Here is an 18,879-nt window from a genome sequence, read left to right as displayed (position 1 = left end):
CAAAAAGTCTGAAGACCAAAAGAAGTTGGGACAGGCACATGGGGCAGGGTCTAATCTGTTATGGACATATTTCATACGAATGGGCAGCTCTCACAGGCAACAATTACCAGCAGGTAATGCTCTAGTTAATGTCAGTGGCCACTGATTTCCAAAAGCTCCGGAGCTTTATGTTTATACTGGCATATCAATCTTTCTGTTTCTCCCGTTCATCCAGAGAAAAAAGGCTGTAGTTCCCTGCGTATTGAGCAAGGTGACTGTATTAGCTGTCTTTCATTTTGTCTGTTGTTTCTTAAACAGCCAACTGCCTGAACTGGCTAGGTGATAGAAACTGTCTGAATTACAGATTATAGAACGAACAGCATACTTTAAAAGTGGCCATTTATTAGAATGTATTTTTCCCTCCTCTTTTTCTTGGAAAGCAAGTCACTTTCAATCTGTCTATCTCCGCTGAATGAGATTTAGCAGCAGACGAATTGTACTTTCACTTCTTGAACTACCCTAGCTTTCCTTTGCTTTTGGAATATTTTCAGTGTTTTCTATGCTGCAGAACTGGATCATGACTCTGAAGTTTTAGGAAAAGACACAGATCCAACTGCCATAAATCATCTTTATGATTACTCCTTACAGTGATGATAACTACTTCATTAATTTACTCAGTACCTTAAAATTAACAATCCAGCCCCTTGTCTTTGGATTTTCCATCTGCTCCCTTCCCTCTTTTATTTTTCTATCTAATCTAGACACATAATAAATAACTTCTTATTTATTAGCTCACAGCCACATGGATAAGCTGTGAAGAATGCAGCGTTAACTGTTGCATGATGGGATTTCATTTCTCATTCTGTGTCTGCAAATAGCTGTTGCAGTTTCAGTGGTTCCCCCTCTCTCTTTCTGTAAATCCCACTCCTTGAAACAAGATCTTCATCCACAGAGGGGAAGAAAGGCACATGAACCTTCAGTGCTGTTACAAGATTGGATTTAGACCCTGTCCCAAGAGCTTCCATTCCAATGTTTCAGGTGCAAACATTGCAGCTTCCTCACTAGAAATTACCTTGCAAAGCCTTTCTTCCTTTTGTCCCCAAAATCCAAAACCAAAGCTGTCCTGGTCTCAGTAAGAATCGTAATGTTTATGGCTGTGTTACCAATCACTGGAAAGCAGCCTGAGCTATTCAGCCATAAACTAACCTGACCCTTACCCCTGTCTCCGTGGTTCTCTGGACAGTACTCTTCCACCCTCATTAAGCATGCTTTATGACAGTGGCTCCAGACACTACAGTAACACTTACGTAAGCTACTTGTATTTTTGTGCAGTGAGACATCTTGCTGCCCTTCCAGCATTTGTGGAGGCTTTTACATTGTTTTGGGGTTTTTTTTCTCCTTAAATATTTTGTTGTTATTTATGTGATACTTTCTTTTTCATCCATACTTGCTCCAGTCGGAACTGGTTTCCAACCACCAAGTCCTCACCAATTTTCTTTTTTTTTTTTTTAATGACCAGGCAACCAAAACTGCTTTTGAATTAAAAATTTATGAGAATTTTTTTATTTTACACTTAGTCTTTTCTCCTCTTTTACTTTTGAAAATATTTCACTCTGACCAAGTATGTGTTTACTCTGGGTTTGTGACTTTTAAACTTCATCCAAATGTCTGTAAAGAAAAGAGTCAATGAGAAGCCTTGCCCTTTTGCATCTGAAATGCTGAATGAGTAGAGATAAAGACATTTCTTTCTCTGCTGTTATTAACATGATCTTCATGTTTTTTCCAGTTTCATTTACATTAAACAATTTTTCTATTTTCCTAATTTTGTTAATGACAGAGGGTCTCTTCTCCTCTCTCAAGCCCAATGTGTCCTTTTTGGTGGCTATGAGGGAAAGCAAAATTGTCCAGTGTACAGAATGCTGGACCAAGTATTCTGACACTTGTCTTTTGACTTTGCTCCAATCTTACTGTGTAATACTGACCTTTTAATTCAGTATAGCTGGTGTTTTCTTGGAGTACAGAATATGTCATGAAATAGTTGGAGTCTGTCATCCAGAAGTGCTGTAAAGCCTCTTTGGCGGTTACAGAGCACTTTCAAAATACTTGGCTACAAGTTGTTAAAGGGTATAACATGCCATTGAAGCAAATTGTTGCTTGTTACACTTGTTAATACCCACAAACTGCGCCGGTGCATCAGGAGAGGAGAACTGACCCTCAAGTTATAACCTTGGCAGTTCTTTCAGTAAGGCTCTGGACTGGATTTGTAAAGGTATTTAAGCATTATCCTAGTTAATATTTAAAGACCTAGGAGATTTATGCTTTGGAGACCAAATTTATTATTTTCAGAAAAGACCTAGGACTCTTAGTTCCCTGACATCTGCTGATTCAAAATACGCAAAGAAATGCTGAAATACCTTTGAACCATCTGGGCCAGAATTACTTGCTAAACATTTTATGCTCTTAGAAAACTGTGTGTGTCTAAGTTCAGCTGCCTTGTTAAACTTGGTATCTTTCTCTGTGCTAATTTTTGGCATGTTTCCTTCTTCGTTATTTGCGACTGCTGCCTGCATAGGACCTGCTAACTAACCCCTCCTCCTGTAAGCAGGTGAGTATCATTGTCTGCTTCCTGATCCTCTTGCCATGTGTTTAAGGTGAAATCCTGGAGCATGCCATTATGGGGTCACTGCTCATGCTACTCTTTCATATGTCCTTGCACTCTGCTTTCTTGATGGGAAAGGTGGTACAAAGAATTCTCTTAGCTGCATTATCTCTGTGATAGGAAGTAGTTCTTGTTCTTTCACTTGCTTATGTCTCACTGCTGGTGTCTGTAGTCCCTTTTTTATGATCCTGAGGGAAAAAAGACCAAGGACAAAGAAGAATGTCACTGTGAACTCTTCCTTAACCAAAGTCATAGTCTCTCCAGTGGAGAACAAAAGGGGCTCTCAGGGAGCCTTCGCTCCCACTGCTCCCATCTGTGGTCCATCTGCTTTGGACACTGCTGAAGTCTTCAGATGAACTTACTAGCCACAGAATTTCTGATAAAGGAAGTATTTCTTTGCATAGAACTGGGCACTTTGGCAGAAGGATTTGTGCCATCTGAGGAGCAGAAGGGTTCGAATGGACAACTGAAACCCTCGGAAAGTTCAGCAAAGGATTAAAATGGTGTTTAGAGAGGGATATTGGATCATGCACATGTCTTTAAACTGGCTACTTCTCTATTTATTTATCATCTTTAGCAAAATTCTTGGCAACAATTTTGGTAAGAGCAATGCTATTAGGAGAGGGTTGTTCAGATATGATCATAGGTGTGTCTGGTGGCTTCAGAAGGAAGTAGTTCTCACCATGAGTGCTCTGGGAACTGCATTTGGAAAGTCTAGTCAGGACTTTTGCCACGTGGGGGAGGCTGACATGGCAGCGTACCAAAACAAGGCAATATGGTAGAAATAGTTCTCTGAAGTATTGGTAATTTCCAGAAGCTAGGGTGCTGCAGTGCTATGAGTCTTCAGCTAACCAAAATCAAATTTTATTTGAAGCAAGGCACCAATATGATGAACACATTCCACATGTATAGTTATTTCAACACTGAAATTTTAGTTGACTTTTGAATTTGCAGCTAAAATATCAAATCTGAAGTACTCTTTGAAGGACATAACATAGTGTTATCCCAGATGAGAAGCTGGTAAAGAATGATTGCATAAAACTTAGTCATCTTGTCTGTCAGGTTGACACCAGCTCCAACTGTTCTTGCTTTCAGGGCCTGGTCTCTCTCACAAAAGCTAGTCACCACCGCCCCCCTGCTCCTCCTTTTCTGTGTCTGAGAAAATGTGGATAGTCCATATGCAATCTGCTTTCCTTCAGCTAAGCTTGGAATCTGGCTTCAGTAAAACCTGGGGCTTCATCTGTTTTTGCTTACACATAACTCCAAGTAGCTATAAATACCTCTCTCCTCAATGTGAGTTGAAGAGGATGTATTTTTAGATGAGTCTAGCCCTTATGACCAAGGAGTGGGCCACGTCTGAATAGTTAGGTTATTCATCTGTGTTGAACCCTGTGGGTTGGGAAATTCGAAAAGGCATGGAGGCTATTATATCAGTTCCTGCTGGATGGCTTTAAGGAAAGCTGGCTAAACCCCCACCTCACATACACAGCCAAATGCTGAAACTTCTTTCCCTTGGGATGGGTGCTGGTTGTCACTATCCAGGTGTCTTTGTCTGCAAATATTTGCTAGTGAGGAACAGTGAAGCTTTTAAACCAAGAGCACAGACCAGCAAATATCTTCCTTCCTTTCAATAGCTTCCCATCTCCTTTTTCCCCTGTCATCCTCCCCACAAACTGAGAAACTCAGGAAAACTTTGAAATCTCTACATGCCAGATTATACTGGGGGCACTCCTCTTTTTGGTATTGTTCATTATTCTATCAGAAATAATAAGCTTAATGCCAATTTTGCCTTTTTTGGGAACACTATTTGATATAGTGAGTAACACTGCAATTTCCTTTCTCCCATGCTAGATGCTTTGGGCACATCTAGCAGAACTTACTGAATTCACATCTTCAGCTGGTTCATTGTACCTGCTTAAGAATGTCATTTGCTATTGGTGGTGGCTCGCTGCAGCACTTTTGGACGTGGCTGTGTGAGTCCTTTATATATCCAGGAGCAACACAGGTTTGTGGTAGCTGACTGTAACAATAACTGAAATGACAACCAGCAGTATGAACCTATGATTTACTTTGAACTCTCAAACGCTTGGGTGTCAAAATCTCTTTAGAGATTAGTCATGTTGATATAAGTGAGCCTTGAGTTTCAGAACCTTGAGTCCTGAGAGTGAGTTCTGGGAAGCACCCACTCTGTATGTTTGCCATGATCTGACATGTTTCCCTGGGTCTCTGCTATTGACCACTCCTAGGGACAGGATGCTGGGGTAGATGGACTTTTTGATCTGACTCAGCATGCTCGCTGTTATATGCTAAAAAAGAAGTCATGTTGCTTATTTGATGAGTGCATTCAGAGCTGTATTATACTGGTAAATCTCAAAATCTCAAGGCCTGACAATATGAGTATCATGAAAAGGCATTTTTTAAATGGTTCCAGCAGCAGTTAGCTGGGAAAATAAAAACTGGATGGTCAGATTGAGTTTGCAAATATTTTATCTCTGTGTGCTGTGACAAATGTTCTGGACTGGATTTTCTAGGGTTTTGTTCAGGTGATGAATATGGCAGTGGGGATATACAGACAATTTTTGGAAAGAGTGATTTCTGTCTGATTAAATATATTAATTAGTTTTTAAAAAAGAAGATAGTTTAGATGTAGATTTTTACCATTTAGTAAGATATATTTAGTAAGATAAATGCCATGGTGCCCTGCTGTTTGCATCTCTCATATAATATGGATTGGTCAGGTCCAATGGCAGCCTTAAGACATAACAGAAGGATTTTTATTGCATGTGCTGCAGCCTTTCAAGAATGCTGTGTAACCCCTGGAGGAGGCATTTGCTGAAGGATATGCTGTGACACCAGTGGGCTTCATCGTAATGTGCCTGATTCTCCTATCATGCCAGTTTTTCACATTAACATAATGTAATTGCTGGTAGAGTGAGTCCAGTAGGTCAGAATCAGGTCTGGTATTTGGAATCAAAGTTGATGTTATAGGTGTTAATGAATGATTTCTGTTTGTCTAACAACACAGGATCTACCTACATACTTTCTGCCCTTGCCTTCTTTTCTTATCATGTGGGTGTATTTTTCTAGGTTGGGATGGGTTTGTTCATTACACTGAGCTAAGTCTATCAGTGTTGGGTGAGAAACATAATACTGATTGTTTTCTCTCCCTTTTGAAATACATGCAGAAAGAGATGGGCTCAACAGAAGACCTTTACCTCTCCACACGAAAGGTGAAAGAGCTCTCTGTGATTGATGGCCGGAGGGCCCAGAATTGTGTCATTCTCCTTTCCAAGTAAGTGTGCTAAGCCTTAGCCCACAGGGTGTGCCATGATCAGTGCAGAGGCAAGAGGGGATAAAATTAAACAAATGATGTGTTTCTTTTCCCAACTAGACCTGCTGTTTAATACCTGCAGAGCCTCAGATAAACCTCTCTTAATGTGTCATAAAAGCACATCTCTCATACGTGTGATCTCACTTAATAAAAATATCCACACACACACATTTTGTGTGTGAAGCAGGTGGGCACCAGCTTGTATCTGAAGACTCATCACCAGGAACTGATCACTACTCATTGGTAGATGAAAGCAGCTCTTTGGCAGTGCTTGCACTTCACTCTAAGTGATGTGTTCCCCATGTTCTGTATCTGTCATTTGTCCCGGTTCTGTCTCTTTCTAAATATTGCTCTCACAATCTCCCTGGAATACAGCAGAGCTGAATGTGATGTTCATTTTTGACTTGTGGTGAGAACAGTGGTAAACACAGGCATTCATATTCAAGACCCTGCAATGAGCTCAGCTGGTTATAGCATGGTGCTAATAACATCAAGGTTGTGGTTTAAATTCCTGTATGGGCCATTTACTAAAGAATTGGGCTCCATGGCCCTTGTGGGTCCCTTCCAACTCAGAATATTCTGTGAAGAATTAAGTCTTCTATTTGTAAATAAGGTTTTTGAAGCCAAAAGTCGCCTATGTGTATTCCTGCAATGAGTAATGCATTCAAATGCAGTGACATCAGGGCCCTCTATATTTTTTCATATCTTTCTACCAACATGAGTACTGGGTTGGAGGTCTGTCGCTGTCAGATTTGTGCAGATACTGATAAAAATGAGAAAGCTGCCTTTCCTACCAGAGGAGGGACAGCAAGGCTGGAGACAGAACCTGGCAAAGCTGTGGCAGTACTGAGCAGCAAAACTGTTTCATTGGGCAGTAGAAAATACGGGTTCATATGGATGTGATGCTTGTCTGCTCTAGCAAGCTAATAGTTAAAAAGCAAGGTTGCAGCCAGACCACCAGGGCTGGAGTAAGTTCTTTCCCTTGCTCAGTGAAACCCACAGAGGCTCTCATTATGCTACTTATGTGGCATTAGCCTGCATGTCAGCAGGACCCCCACCATCCAAACCTTCTTTGAGGGAAGGCTTACATTTCTCTCTCTGCAGCAGTTGCCAACACACGTCTTTGCTGGTGTTGGCAGCTGACTGAGGTTGGGGCAGGGGAAGGCATAAGGGCAACAGGATTTTCACGCTGTTTGACGGACCTACTAAATTGTGTCTGGGCTTCAGATTAACTCTGCTAGCAGGTGGAACATTTCCTAGAAGTGGTAACACTGTGTTGCAGTTGGCTGGGCTGAGGAGGATCCAGGAAGCTGGTCCATGACTTGGTATGGCCCTAGGTATTTATTTGTAAAAATCTTCTGTCTCCAAAACAAAAGCACTGTGGACAGCAGCAATGCATGTTTTCAACATTCACTTCCTCTGCTGTGCAAGTCTGGGCAATCTTACCTGAGAAGAATCCTCTCTATACAGCAAGACAGAAAGGATAGTTTCTGTGTTTTGTCTTTCTTTTTGTTGCCTCCAACAGCAGGGTCGTTGAAGCATGAACCTTGCGCTTCAAGATATATGGCATGTGTTCACTCCAGGTGTGCCATGAAGTTAGTGCACCTTGAACTGCTAGTCTGGACTCAAACCAGAGGTGAAAAGCTGTGTTTTGTGACTATCAGCTTCTTCACTAGGAAATACCCTGCTCTTAATGTTAGCAGGTCTAATATGGATGATAGAGGTTTGGAGACTGAGGTGTCGCTATGGAGCCTGCAGATTTGCATTGTGCCCTGTTAACTTTGCTGCTGTGCTATTGGAAACAGCAGCTGCCAGGGCTATCCCACTGGCTTAGATAATTTAATGTTTGTAGTGAATAGTGTTACACCCAGAATATCAGAAATATCCTACAGATTGGCCCAGGATTGCTATTCCTCCCCAAAGTTTCCTTTTAAATGCAACCAGAAAAGCAAAAATCTTTGGGAACTAAAATAGCACCTTTACATTCTTGCCTCTTTTTTTGTTGTTTGCCATTACATGGTTCTAATATTAAAGACAGGAATTGGGAGGAATGGCTGCAGACAATAAGTGAAAGGGCTTTGTAACCCCTTGTCAGGTTTTTTAATTACCCTGCTGCTTCTTCCTTGAGGTTAGACCCTGAAGCAGAGACACTCCCAGCCAAATCACCCCTGCTTGCTGCCATGCACGTGCTGCTCCTGCAGCACACCTCACACACCTGCATGGGGCTGTGCACACACGTGTGGTGAGAGGGGCTTTAAAACTGGTGACAAACAAAAGGGGTTTGTGCAACCCAGAGCTGCAGCCCCAGATTTCAGGTTGCCACAGTATCTGCCAACAGCTGTTTCCAATTGACTCTTACTGTGCATATATCCCTGTAGTTTATTCCCCCTTTGTTTACACTAAACTGTCGTGTCCTTTAAAGTAAAATAGCTGCATGGGTTGGGTTTTCTTTCCCTCCCCTACTCAAATGTTTTTGTTTTACTAACACTGTGTTAGAAGGGGTCAGGCAGAGCTCATATTTCATGTGATCCAACAAGCCAAAACCTAGCAAGAATGAGAAATAGATGTCTCTTGCTTTCTTTTGCAGACAGGCTGCAGCACAGTAGGCTGAAAAGAGATGAAAATTGAATTGCTAGTTGATTTTGCTGAAATTTAACAGATTCATAAACTTTCCTCCCCAATCTCATCTCTATTTCCATAAAAAACCGTATCTTTCAACTACTCGATAGTAGCATCTTTCAGTTTTCCTGTAGAGGAAGGATTAAATTGTCCTTGTTTAAGAGAGCCTGGCGGAGCTAAAACAGAGCTCTGTTCCATAGGCTGTCTTCAAAGGCTTGAAAAAGCATAAGTGAGTTTATCTCACAGTACTTCCAGTAGGCCATAGTTCAACCAGGACACGGAACCATCTGTTTGTGGTGAGTTCAGGCACCCACCAGCTTCAAATTTAGCTTTCTTAATGGGGTTTTGAACATACAGTTATTTGTCACACTGGAAATCTGCTATCTCTCATGAATTTCCTGATGTCTTCAGTTTCCACCAGGCTGGAGTTTTATTGTCAGACTTGTGTGGTCTGGAAGAGTCATCCCAGATCCCCATGTTTCCCTGCTTTCACCTGGAAATTTCTCTCACCATTATGGCTTCTCCCTGCCTCCATTACTTAAGTAATGGATAACGTTTCTGCTGCTCTGTTTTTCTTTAAATGTTCTTGCAGAACATGCCCAATATATGTATTGTCTTGCTCTGTGGACTGCTCTGGAGAGATTCAGTTCTATGAGACATCTTGCTTGAAAGAAGGCTGAATGTATACTTATGGAACTTCTTTGTGCACATTATTTTGCATAAATTCCAGCAAAATAATTATGTCAGTGTTCTTCTGACATAATGTGATGTGTTTGTTATTCCTGTGGCCCAGTGAGTCAGCAGTAACCTTCTCAAGAGGCTGGAAACAGTAGGAGTGCTAGCAAAATGTCATAAAACCAGTAGTAACAGAAGGCAGAATCTGACTACACAGATTAAATAGTTTTAAATGTGAGTGTGACAATAGACAGGTACTAGCAGGCAGCTTTACCAAATGTTTGTGGCTTTGTCAATTCAAACATCAGTAAGGGAGAAGAAAAAAGGCTTGGGCAGAATTTCCAATGATAATACAAAAGAGATCAAGTATTTTTCTCACATCACTGTACCACCTCAGTGCTTTTAAACTCTTTCAGTTGAGACATTAAGGGGACAAGCTACTCACCCAGTGTCAGTCTGCATGTACTGGCTTTGCATGCCCCCAGTCCCCATGTGCCTTTCTGCCATGTGACAATACAGTGTTCACCCTTGTTTTAAGGTAATTTTGAAGCAGTATGATGTTCTGGGGTACAGATCATATGAAACAGAACATATTGACACAGAAACAGCTGATTGGACTCAGCAATTCTGTTCCTCAGTGTGCTGTATTGAAAAACACTGGGCAATAACCGGTGCCTGCTGGGTTCCTGGAGAGATGTTCGGGGTTTAAATAAAGGTCTGCAATAAACAGCTTTACCTTCTGTGCTGAGTATGATACTCCAAGGCAAACTGAACATGCTAGTCAATGCCATCCTGTCTGAGATTACAACTAGGAACCAGAAGGTAGGGTTGCAATAAAAGATGAACCACTGCCTCATCAATATCTCGCTGTAATTTGGGGATTCCCAAGTTTGGTCCTGCTTCACTCCTCTTGGCTCAGAAAGATAGTCATTCCCAGATCCTTCTTGGAAGATAACTGAGAGTATTTGAATGCAAAGTTGCTTGGTTACTCATGAGCTTTTGCTGAAGGAGGACAAGAAAAGAAAAGCCTGTTTCTTTCAGCACTTCCCAGAATACTTTCACAGTACAGTGCTGAAAAGGCACTGGTGGATTTTTTTTCCCAACATGTTGATATAATGGTATAAGATGTACCTGGTAAAATATCCCAGATGTTGTCCCACAAACATTAGAGCACTGTTGTCTTCACTGATGAGATGAGTTGGCAACTGAGATAAGAGGATTTGGAAAGAGTTTTTTTTCTGTCTTCTGGCTGAGTGTGCCATTAGACCAGCATGGCTCCTGAATGCTGCTTCTGAGAGGAAGCCTTTATGGGGCAGTGACAACGAGTATTTCCAAAATGTAGATATTGAACAGCCTGCAGCCTGGGAGTTATACAGAGCCTCGGGAGAGATCAGGAGTTAGAGAAGTTATGTCTCAGTCACAAAGTTTGGAAATGAATTAAGTAGTAGCCTGTGAGAAATGGCTTGTGGAGATAGGGAATTCTGCAGTCAATAAAAGCTCAGATTTGGGTGAGCTGTACAAACTGGCCATAGGACTAAGCTAAGTATCAATCAATGCCTCTGACTGTCACAGCTACTACTGTTGGCATCTGTTGGAGGCACTGTAGTTCCGTAGGAGGCATAAAATGTCCTTGATACATGATAATCAGTCCTCTTCTCCAAGGTAGAAGGAACAGTGGGTCTGTGATCACTGTGGAACAGGAACTTAACAGAGCTGCAACAAAATTCCAGTTCTCTGTTAGTGGGAAAGCATGCTTCCTTCTCTAAAGCTAAGAAAGATCCAAGGAACAAGCCCATGAAGTAACTCACTTTTTCCTTGGAGGGGGAGATGGTTAATGAGTGACAAGCATTTTGCTTTGATTCATGGGAGGGAGAAATGCAGGGGGGAGGTTGCTGTGAGTTAAATCAATGGGTATATTTAAGGAGAATAAATGAGCGAGCACTGGATGTCTGAAAGGGAAGTTGATGTAAAACTGCAACATGTCTCCCAGGCATGTTCTGAGTCAGGCTGCCGGCGTTCTCCAAGAGTACGAAACAATAAACCACTTGATGTCTGCAAGTGAAGCTGGTGTTAAATCAGTTGAGGTGTCCTGGGGAGATTAGTGATGAATTACTCTGCAGAGTCAATAGAGATTATTTATGAAGCCAGAGGGGATAGAGGGAGGTAGGCTAAGTACCATATCAGAAGTTATTTGGTACTTGTTGAGTTTTAACATTGCTTGAAGATGACTCAAGCAGTTGGACTTCCATATGCTGCCACCAGATGTATGGGTGAGGGAAGAAGGAGGGAGTATTCTCGGTAAAGATCCTTTTCCTTCCTCATCTGACCAGTGTCAGGCTCCTGTTGAACAAAACCAGGCAGTATCTGTGTTATGAATGAATGTCCTGCAGCTGAGGAAAGGGGCACTGTATTTTCTTCTGGTCACATTTATTTCCTGTGTCATGATCCCAGGATACATGATTTAGGGAAGTGCAAGGCAGAGGGAATACAACTTGAATTGTGTGCTGTTCCAAATTGAGTTACCTCCAGCAGCTGGAGGAAGAGTGCCTGGATCTGCAAAGCTTGTAAGAAAGTCACTGCAGCTTTCTAATAGATACCAAAATGTAATTTCTGTAGTGTAAATTTTTGGGCCACAATTCCACTTTAATTTTGCTGTCTCTCTCATATGAGTTTTAGACTCTGAGGGAATGCCTCTTTTTCAGTTTTAAATGGAAAGATTTTACGCATCTGCTTTAGGTTCTTCTTTAATCAGTTCACCTGTTTCTGTTTAAAAGCAGCACATCTGTTCCACATTACTGCTGGCCATCTTTAAGATCTTCTGTATGGCTGGGAATGAGTCTTGAAAATAAAAGAAGAATCACTTGATTAACAATTCTTTGGCCAGTTATTCAGACAGTTTTTAAGTGGGAAGATCTGTGTTTTGTGTCATTGTTGCTTTCAAAATGTATCCTGTCCCAGAAGAAGAACAAGCCCATTTTGGAAGAGTAAGATTGCTCTGCTGTAAATCCTTCCATACTAGTAATTAGGTTGGCAATAATCTAGGATGCACACCTGCAGGCACCATGACCCTGTTGCAGTCCTGTAAGTGACCAAGTTAAACTGCTTCTCGGCAGGAGACTGGCAAGCTTTCTGCTTTTCTCTACTGTGGGCTAAACCATTCAAACCAGATGTTTTTCTGCTGATGGCTGGCAGGGCACAGAATCATCCGAGAAATGGAAGTGTTTGTGTAACTCTCTGTCCTTGGGACTCTCAATTATTTTTGAACAGAAGATGTTTTCAAGTGTATTTATTGCTGATGCTTGGGCTTCTGGACAGAATAGCAAGATCAGTGGCAATATATGCTGTGTTGATGTACCTCAAACCTGTTTATTTGGTCCTGTTTACTGCATCCCCAAGCACACACAGAGGTACTTGCACTGTGTAACGGGTGGTCAGTGAGTAATTGCTCGAGTTATTTGCATGGGAAGCACATGAAACTCACCCTTATTCTTTTTAACCTCTGTAAAAGTAGCAACAAAACCTCTCCACCCTGGTGTTAATGGGTTGCTCTATTTCCTTCCCTCTCACAGACTGTGTGCCTGTGTTACAAGGTAAATCTAATCTGCAGACTCCAGATTCTGGAAAATGCAAAGGTGCTCTCTAAAGGAAAAATAGTCAACAAAATGTAGCACTTTAAAAACTTCAGGCACCGAATTGTTTGGGCATGTGTATATGTGTCTCCTAGGGACCAGGCCCACAGCCACCAATTTCAGCCCTTATCTGGTCACAGTGTTTGATCAGCTCAGGGTCACATAGCCATGAAATTTACAATTCACAGTTTAAGCCAAAAGTAACCCTTCAATGTTCTGATCAAGGCTGTAAAGCTTTTTGCAGAACCTCATGTACAGAAGTTTGGTTTTTTTGGTCCACAGTCAAACTAATGACCTGAAGTAAAAAGTTTCCAACCTTTTCATTGTAAAAATTTTAATCCTTATCTCTCATCTGAGCATGGCCCAATTATGAAGCTTTTCTGGAAATTCGGTACTTTATCTTGCTTAGTAGGTATCAGTTTGCCCTCCTTGTGGAAAGATGACATGATGACCAACTAGGACCACAAAAAGGGCAATTAGTTCAGAGATATAATACGTACAACATTTCAAATGTCTGTTGAGTCATATTTTAGTTTCCAGCTGTTGGTTATATTGGGCAATGTTAAAATATTTTAAGTTTCTTTGATTTAGTAATATTTCCTGTCTCTAAAAATAAAGCTTTTTCTTTTGTTTTTACCTAGTTCCAAAAATATGATTCTATTCAAATGCCAATGGCAATGTGAAATTTCAACATAGAACTTCTTAGCACTGAAGACAAAAACATTTTGCCTCATGCATCAGCCTGTCTCTTATTTATATTTCCATTTTCTCTTTCTGCTGTTAATTAATTATATTGATTATAGAAGGTCCATGGAGACTGTTGACTTCACTCCTCAAATATTCACTCTACTGTTTCAGTCCCAAAACTGAGATATTCTTGTGGATAGCCTTTCCTTTGTGGTTCACTTCAATTTTCCCTACTCTCCTGAAATGACTGAGGGTCATGGGTTGGAGTTGGTGGGGTAGAATTTCACACTTGTGCTTTATTTTGTTGACATCTGCTCTGAGACCCACAAGGTTCATTTCAAGTATCCTTGACACTTAGATAATCAACAAGCAACATCTTGATAATCACAAATTTTGACTCCTCCTAATCTGCCCTGGATTTCAAGTGGAGACCTTGAGACTTCTTTTCTTTATTAATTCTATGCTCAGTTGTAGCTGCTGACCCCTACTCATTGCACACAAATGGACAAGAGTAGGTGGTAAGGAGAGTGTAATCTTAGTACTCAGATAACATTAAAAAGCCTTGTTTTCAGAGCTCGTTTCACATTGGTTATGAAACATGGATATGCAGATGCTCTCTGTTCCTTTGTCATCTCTCACTGCTGACAGAGTGAGCTTACCTAGCACAAGCAGTTTTCTTGCAAGAAAACACATTCTCAATAAGGGAGTTTTCAGTCCCATTGTTTTTTTTTTCTGGGAGATACTTTAATATTCACAAGTCAGGGTGTTACATGAGCTCAAGGTCATAAATGGAGATAAAGGGTTTTACTAGAGCAAAAGAACTTAATGAGGGAGGTATCTGGTATGGGGGAACTTGGAAGCACGTTTGATCTATAACCTGACTGTTATTAATCACCACTGGATTTTTGATGTGTGTTTGATTAACTGAAGAGAACAAAAATATATTATCCATAAAACCTCTGTCTTTAGAACTGATATGTTCTTCTTACTGAATATTCTAGAATAGCAACTTCACAGTAGAGCTTGCTGTGCTTGTTTCGTGCCTGTTTAGTGCAGTGTTTCAGGCCTCCTACTTTCTCAATTGTCAGAGTCACTTAAACTTTGCACTGATGGTACAATGTCGATACTTTTGAAAGGCTGAAGCTGTCTAATGAAGAAATCAGACAAGCAATCTTGAAGATGGATGAACAAGAAGACCTAGCGAAAGATATGCTTGAGCAGGTGAGAAAGATTAAAGTCAGATACAACTTATTTTTAGGTCCTTCACTGCCTTTTCTCAAGTGGATGTATGTACTGGGGCTGCTGGTTTGCCTGAAGATCAGAACATGGCCCTGTCATGCCAATGGAGCTGCACATGGGAGCCTGAGAAAAGTATTTTTCCCAATGTTGTGGAGTATACCTCTGTTATGTAACTGTTTTTGTATCAGGTTGATTTCCTAAGTTTTCTCTTCTTCGTGCAAAATTTGTGTGATTACAGGTGGTTTCTTTTCATGTCCTCTTTATTTCCATGATTTTTCTCATCTCTACTTTTTCCTGCTGATTATTTGTTGTTGTTGTTGTTGTTTTCCTTTTCTCTTTTCTTTATTTTCCTTTTTCTTCATCTCCCTTCTCTGCCTGTAGCTTTTCTATTGGGAAGTGCCAGGAACCAGACCCTGTAGGTCGTTGGTTAGAGCCAGGACTAGAAGAGATCTCGTGGGAACACTATAAGGGAGTCAGGGAATTCCATCCCCAGCACTTGGTTGACTGTATAACTTGTGAGGAAAAAAACCCCACTGTTAAACCACCATTGCCCAAATTCCCTTTATAGAAGGTGGCAGATAATGCTTTGACTAAAGAGAGATGTGATAAAGTTCCTTAGGACTGTGCAAAACATTATAATTATGAACTGTCTAATAAATGTGATTCTTTCTTTCCATGCAGTCACAGTGTTTAATCATGCACAAAAAGCTTTTCCATTTTGGAAATTTATAGCCTACTTGTCATGTTATCTGAATGGCCACAGCTGCTCCAGAAGTCACTGCAAGCTTTTGATGCTCCACACCTTTGAATATCACATATTTGTGGAATGCAACGAAGTATTAACAAGCAGTAAAAGGCAAAGTGTTTGATATGCCTTGTGAGCAGTTCTTGTGGGTGTGAGCTGAGGATGTGTGCAGTGCAGTATTTATAACCATACTAAAGCACAACTACCACCAGATATGTCAAAAATCTGTCAAAGTATGAGCTTTTAAGGTCAGCATATGAATAGCATCCAGTGTCAGACGCATATCCGTTATTGTTTATTGTTTCAGCAGTGTAGGGCATATCCGAGAGAGATAGATGAGGCTTTGTGTGTGCTCTACGATAGGCACGATGGGTACTTCACACTGTTTGGGACACATCCTGCTCTTGTTTGACCCAATCTAAACTCCAAGTAGGGCTGTGGGAATCGAGTTCTCTCTGTTCTTCCCCTTGGGTAAGTTGCAGTAGCACTTGGCCTTTAGGATTTTGAAATGGGAAATTCCCTGCAGAATTAAAAATTAATCTTAATGGGGTCAGTGAAGGATAAAGACAGAACAGCAAGCAAAGGTTTAGAAAAGGTCAGTTTTGTAGACACAGCTGCACTTTTTTGAAGTTATGGTCACATGGCTGAGTCAATGTAATGCTTCCCAGTGGTAGCAGAGAAATCTGAGGGCTCTCTCTCCCCACCTGGGTTTGTTTGTGCCCCTCTGTCCCCCTCTCATTTTCGTTGGATCTCACACTTTAGTGTTTGGTTTGTGTCTCTCACTGTAGCTACTGAAGTTTGTTCCTGAAAAGAGCGATACTGACCTGTTGGAAGAGCACAAACACGAAATTGAGCGCATGGCCCGGGCGGATCGTTTCCTCTTTGAGATGAGCAGGTCTGTTTGATACATTATGGGAGAGTGCATGCAGGACTTCTTGGAAACAGCTGTAAAATTGTTACTGAAAATGGATCATCTGGCACTGGGGGGAAATGTGCAAGATTGTGGGCCAGCATTATACCCTGTGTTTGCCAGAAGTCCATGAATGTTACAAATATTTCCGTTCGTGACACAAACTTTATGGACAAGAAGCACTCTCTGTGCATAAGGGCCTGTCTCCTGCCGACAAGCAGAAATCTGCCTCCTCTGACTAAATTTGTTCACAAAAAGAAATGCAGATCCAAGTATCCCATGTAGTATAGCCAGGGATCAGGATTTTATATAGATCCCTTCTTCTGTTCAGCTATCTCATGTCCTCATCCTCTGACACTCTTTCTTGTTTCAGCTTTGCTACCCCCCATGTGAGGATTCACATCTTGTTCTGCTAATTGAGGTGCAGCTGGGATCTCCCACGACTCTCCTATTTTGAAAGTAGTGGGAATTCTTCCAGCTCCTTTTCAGTTGAGATCCAAACATGACTTGAGATCCACCATTTTCATAACAAGGTTGATTATGTAGTGTTATGTGTTCGGACTATGTCCATGATCCCTTGGATTCATGGGACTGAACATGCAACCATTAGATTATGTGGGGAGCATACTAGCCCTGGACTTCAAGAGTTCCAGTTCAGTGTTGGCTTTCCTCTGCCCTTCATGCAGGATTGACCATTACCAGCAGCGACTGCAAGCGTTATTCTTTAAGAAGAAGTTTCCAGAGAGGCTGGCAGAAGCAAAACCAAAAGTGGAAGGTATGGTTAATAAAGCTTTTGCTAAGAGCTGGGCAGAGGGGCTGGGAAGGTCAAGAGAGGCTTGTCTTCAAAGGAGATGCTGTTACATGCATGCTATGCTTGTAGAGCCATTGAGCCCAAGGCATGTCATATCCTAAGAAATTAATTCTATCTGACACTCTTCTTTCACCCATTGAGTTAATAAAGTCAGTTTCATGATTGTTACAGTGTAAATATGACCTGACAGATATGACAGCATGTTATCAGGCTGTGCTGAGCTGCCAAAAACTTTCATGGCCTTTCTGTGCAGCTCACCCTCAAGTCCTTGCACTTTCCCTCTTCAAAGGGCACTTAGAATAGATACCTCAGGACAGTGATACTCTGGGAATGTGTAACCTAGAAGCAGGGGAGGTGTATGGTTATTGCAGAGAAGAGGTGAGTGTATTCTACTCTGCATTTTCAGATGAGCTCAAGCCTTCCCTCTAGTCTCACTGGCTGTGCTTTTAGAGTGTGAAGTCCAGGAGAACAGCCTTGATCCTATGTTCAGAGGAGTTTCCTGCAAGCTAGATGTAGTGCATTTTCCTTCCAGTTGTCCTGATTGTGGCGGCGTGTGGGTGCAGGAAGGACAGTACACAGGCAGTGTTGCAGCATTTGTTGTGCAATAGTAGATGGGCATTTCACGGTATTTCAAATTATGGGCCCAAGCGTGTTAAAAACAGCCACTGTGCAATAACCTGTTCTTTTTTCTCTCTTTTCAAGCCATTCTTCTGGCATCCAAAGAACTCATCCGAAGCCAGCGTTTGAGGCAACTCCTGGAGGTAGTTCTTGCCTTTGGGAATTACATGAACAAGGGCCAAAGGGGAAGTGCTTATGGCTTCAAAGTCTCCAGCCTGAACAAAATTGCGGACACCAAATCCAGCATAGACAGGTGGGGTAAAAGGCCGTAAATACATTGGTTACTGTGCTGCTGCATCTCTTATCATAGTAATAAAAATGGATTTCTGTTTGATTTTAGCTCTGTAGACAATTGAAAATATTGTCTTATTTGGCACTTAAGTAATGCTTTTCACTGTAGAAAATTCTACAGCAATTAAGACCAGCTATTAACACAGCAACCACATTCTGCTATTTCTCTGGAAAATGCACATCTGATGTTGGATTGTGTTTCTGCAACCCAATGCAAACATGACAAAATGTAGTATTTCACAAATAACTGAAATAAGTTTGGGGAGAATGAGGATTCCTATGGAATTTGCCCTTTAAACCAAAGTTTTGTGGCCGTGGTTTTGCAAAAAAAGAAAACACAAAAAAAATCTGAGCACAATTTTATGCCTCCTGTGAAACATGGCATATGTTTCTGATGAAGTACTGTCATAAACCTTCTCTCTACGTACACCACTAATGAAGCCAGAAGGCATAGCTCAGAGAGACTGATCCTGGTTGTATCTGTGGCAGATAAGGAAAACAGCTGGTTTGGGAATGTGGAGCTTACTGTTTATTGACATGGACTGCAGGTCTTATAGTGTCACCCTATGTTTTGCCCCATATCTGCATGCTGGTTCTGGAAATGAATCCACGTGAGACTGAGCAGAGAATATGACTTTTGGATTCCAGCAGCACTAAGGGTTTTCTTGGAGATCTGTTATGCTGGC

General features: G+C 41.4%; 1 protein-coding gene across 5 annotated transcripts in view; it reads left to right on the top strand.

Moving 5' to 3' along the window:
- The window catches only part of DAAM2 (dishevelled associated activator of morphogenesis 2), a 204,090-nt gene that overhangs the window by 162,007 nt on the left and 23,204 nt on the right, over positions 1–18,879 (top strand). For 4 of the 5 annotated variants that reach the window (XM_042022915.1, XM_042022914.1, XM_042022916.1 and 1 more), the window contains 6 exons: positions 2,552–2,584; positions 5,824–5,930; positions 14,716–14,800; positions 16,352–16,458; positions 17,160–17,248; positions 17,987–18,155. In XM_042022915.1, coding sequence (XP_041878849.1) covers positions 2,552–2,584; positions 5,824–5,930; positions 14,716–14,800; positions 16,352–16,458; positions 17,160–17,248; positions 17,987–18,155 — 590 coding nt within the window. The remainder of the gene's footprint in view (positions 1–2,551; positions 2,585–5,823; positions 5,931–14,715; positions 14,801–16,351; positions 16,459–17,159; positions 17,249–17,986; positions 18,156–18,879) is intronic. The other variant, XM_042022918.1, reaches the window with a different exon arrangement.

This window comes from Corvus kubaryi, unplaced genomic scaffold (genome assembly GCF_017639235.1).
Source record: "Corvus kubaryi isolate FWS band 111438036 unplaced genomic scaffold, C.kubaryi_AGA036_p1.0 37232, whole genome shotgun sequence".
NCBI classification, from domain to species: domain Eukaryota; kingdom Metazoa; phylum Chordata; class Aves; order Passeriformes; family Corvidae; genus Corvus; species Corvus kubaryi.
Note: the sequence above shows the minus strand (reverse complement) of the source record. Positions and strands in the feature narration are given on the sequence as shown.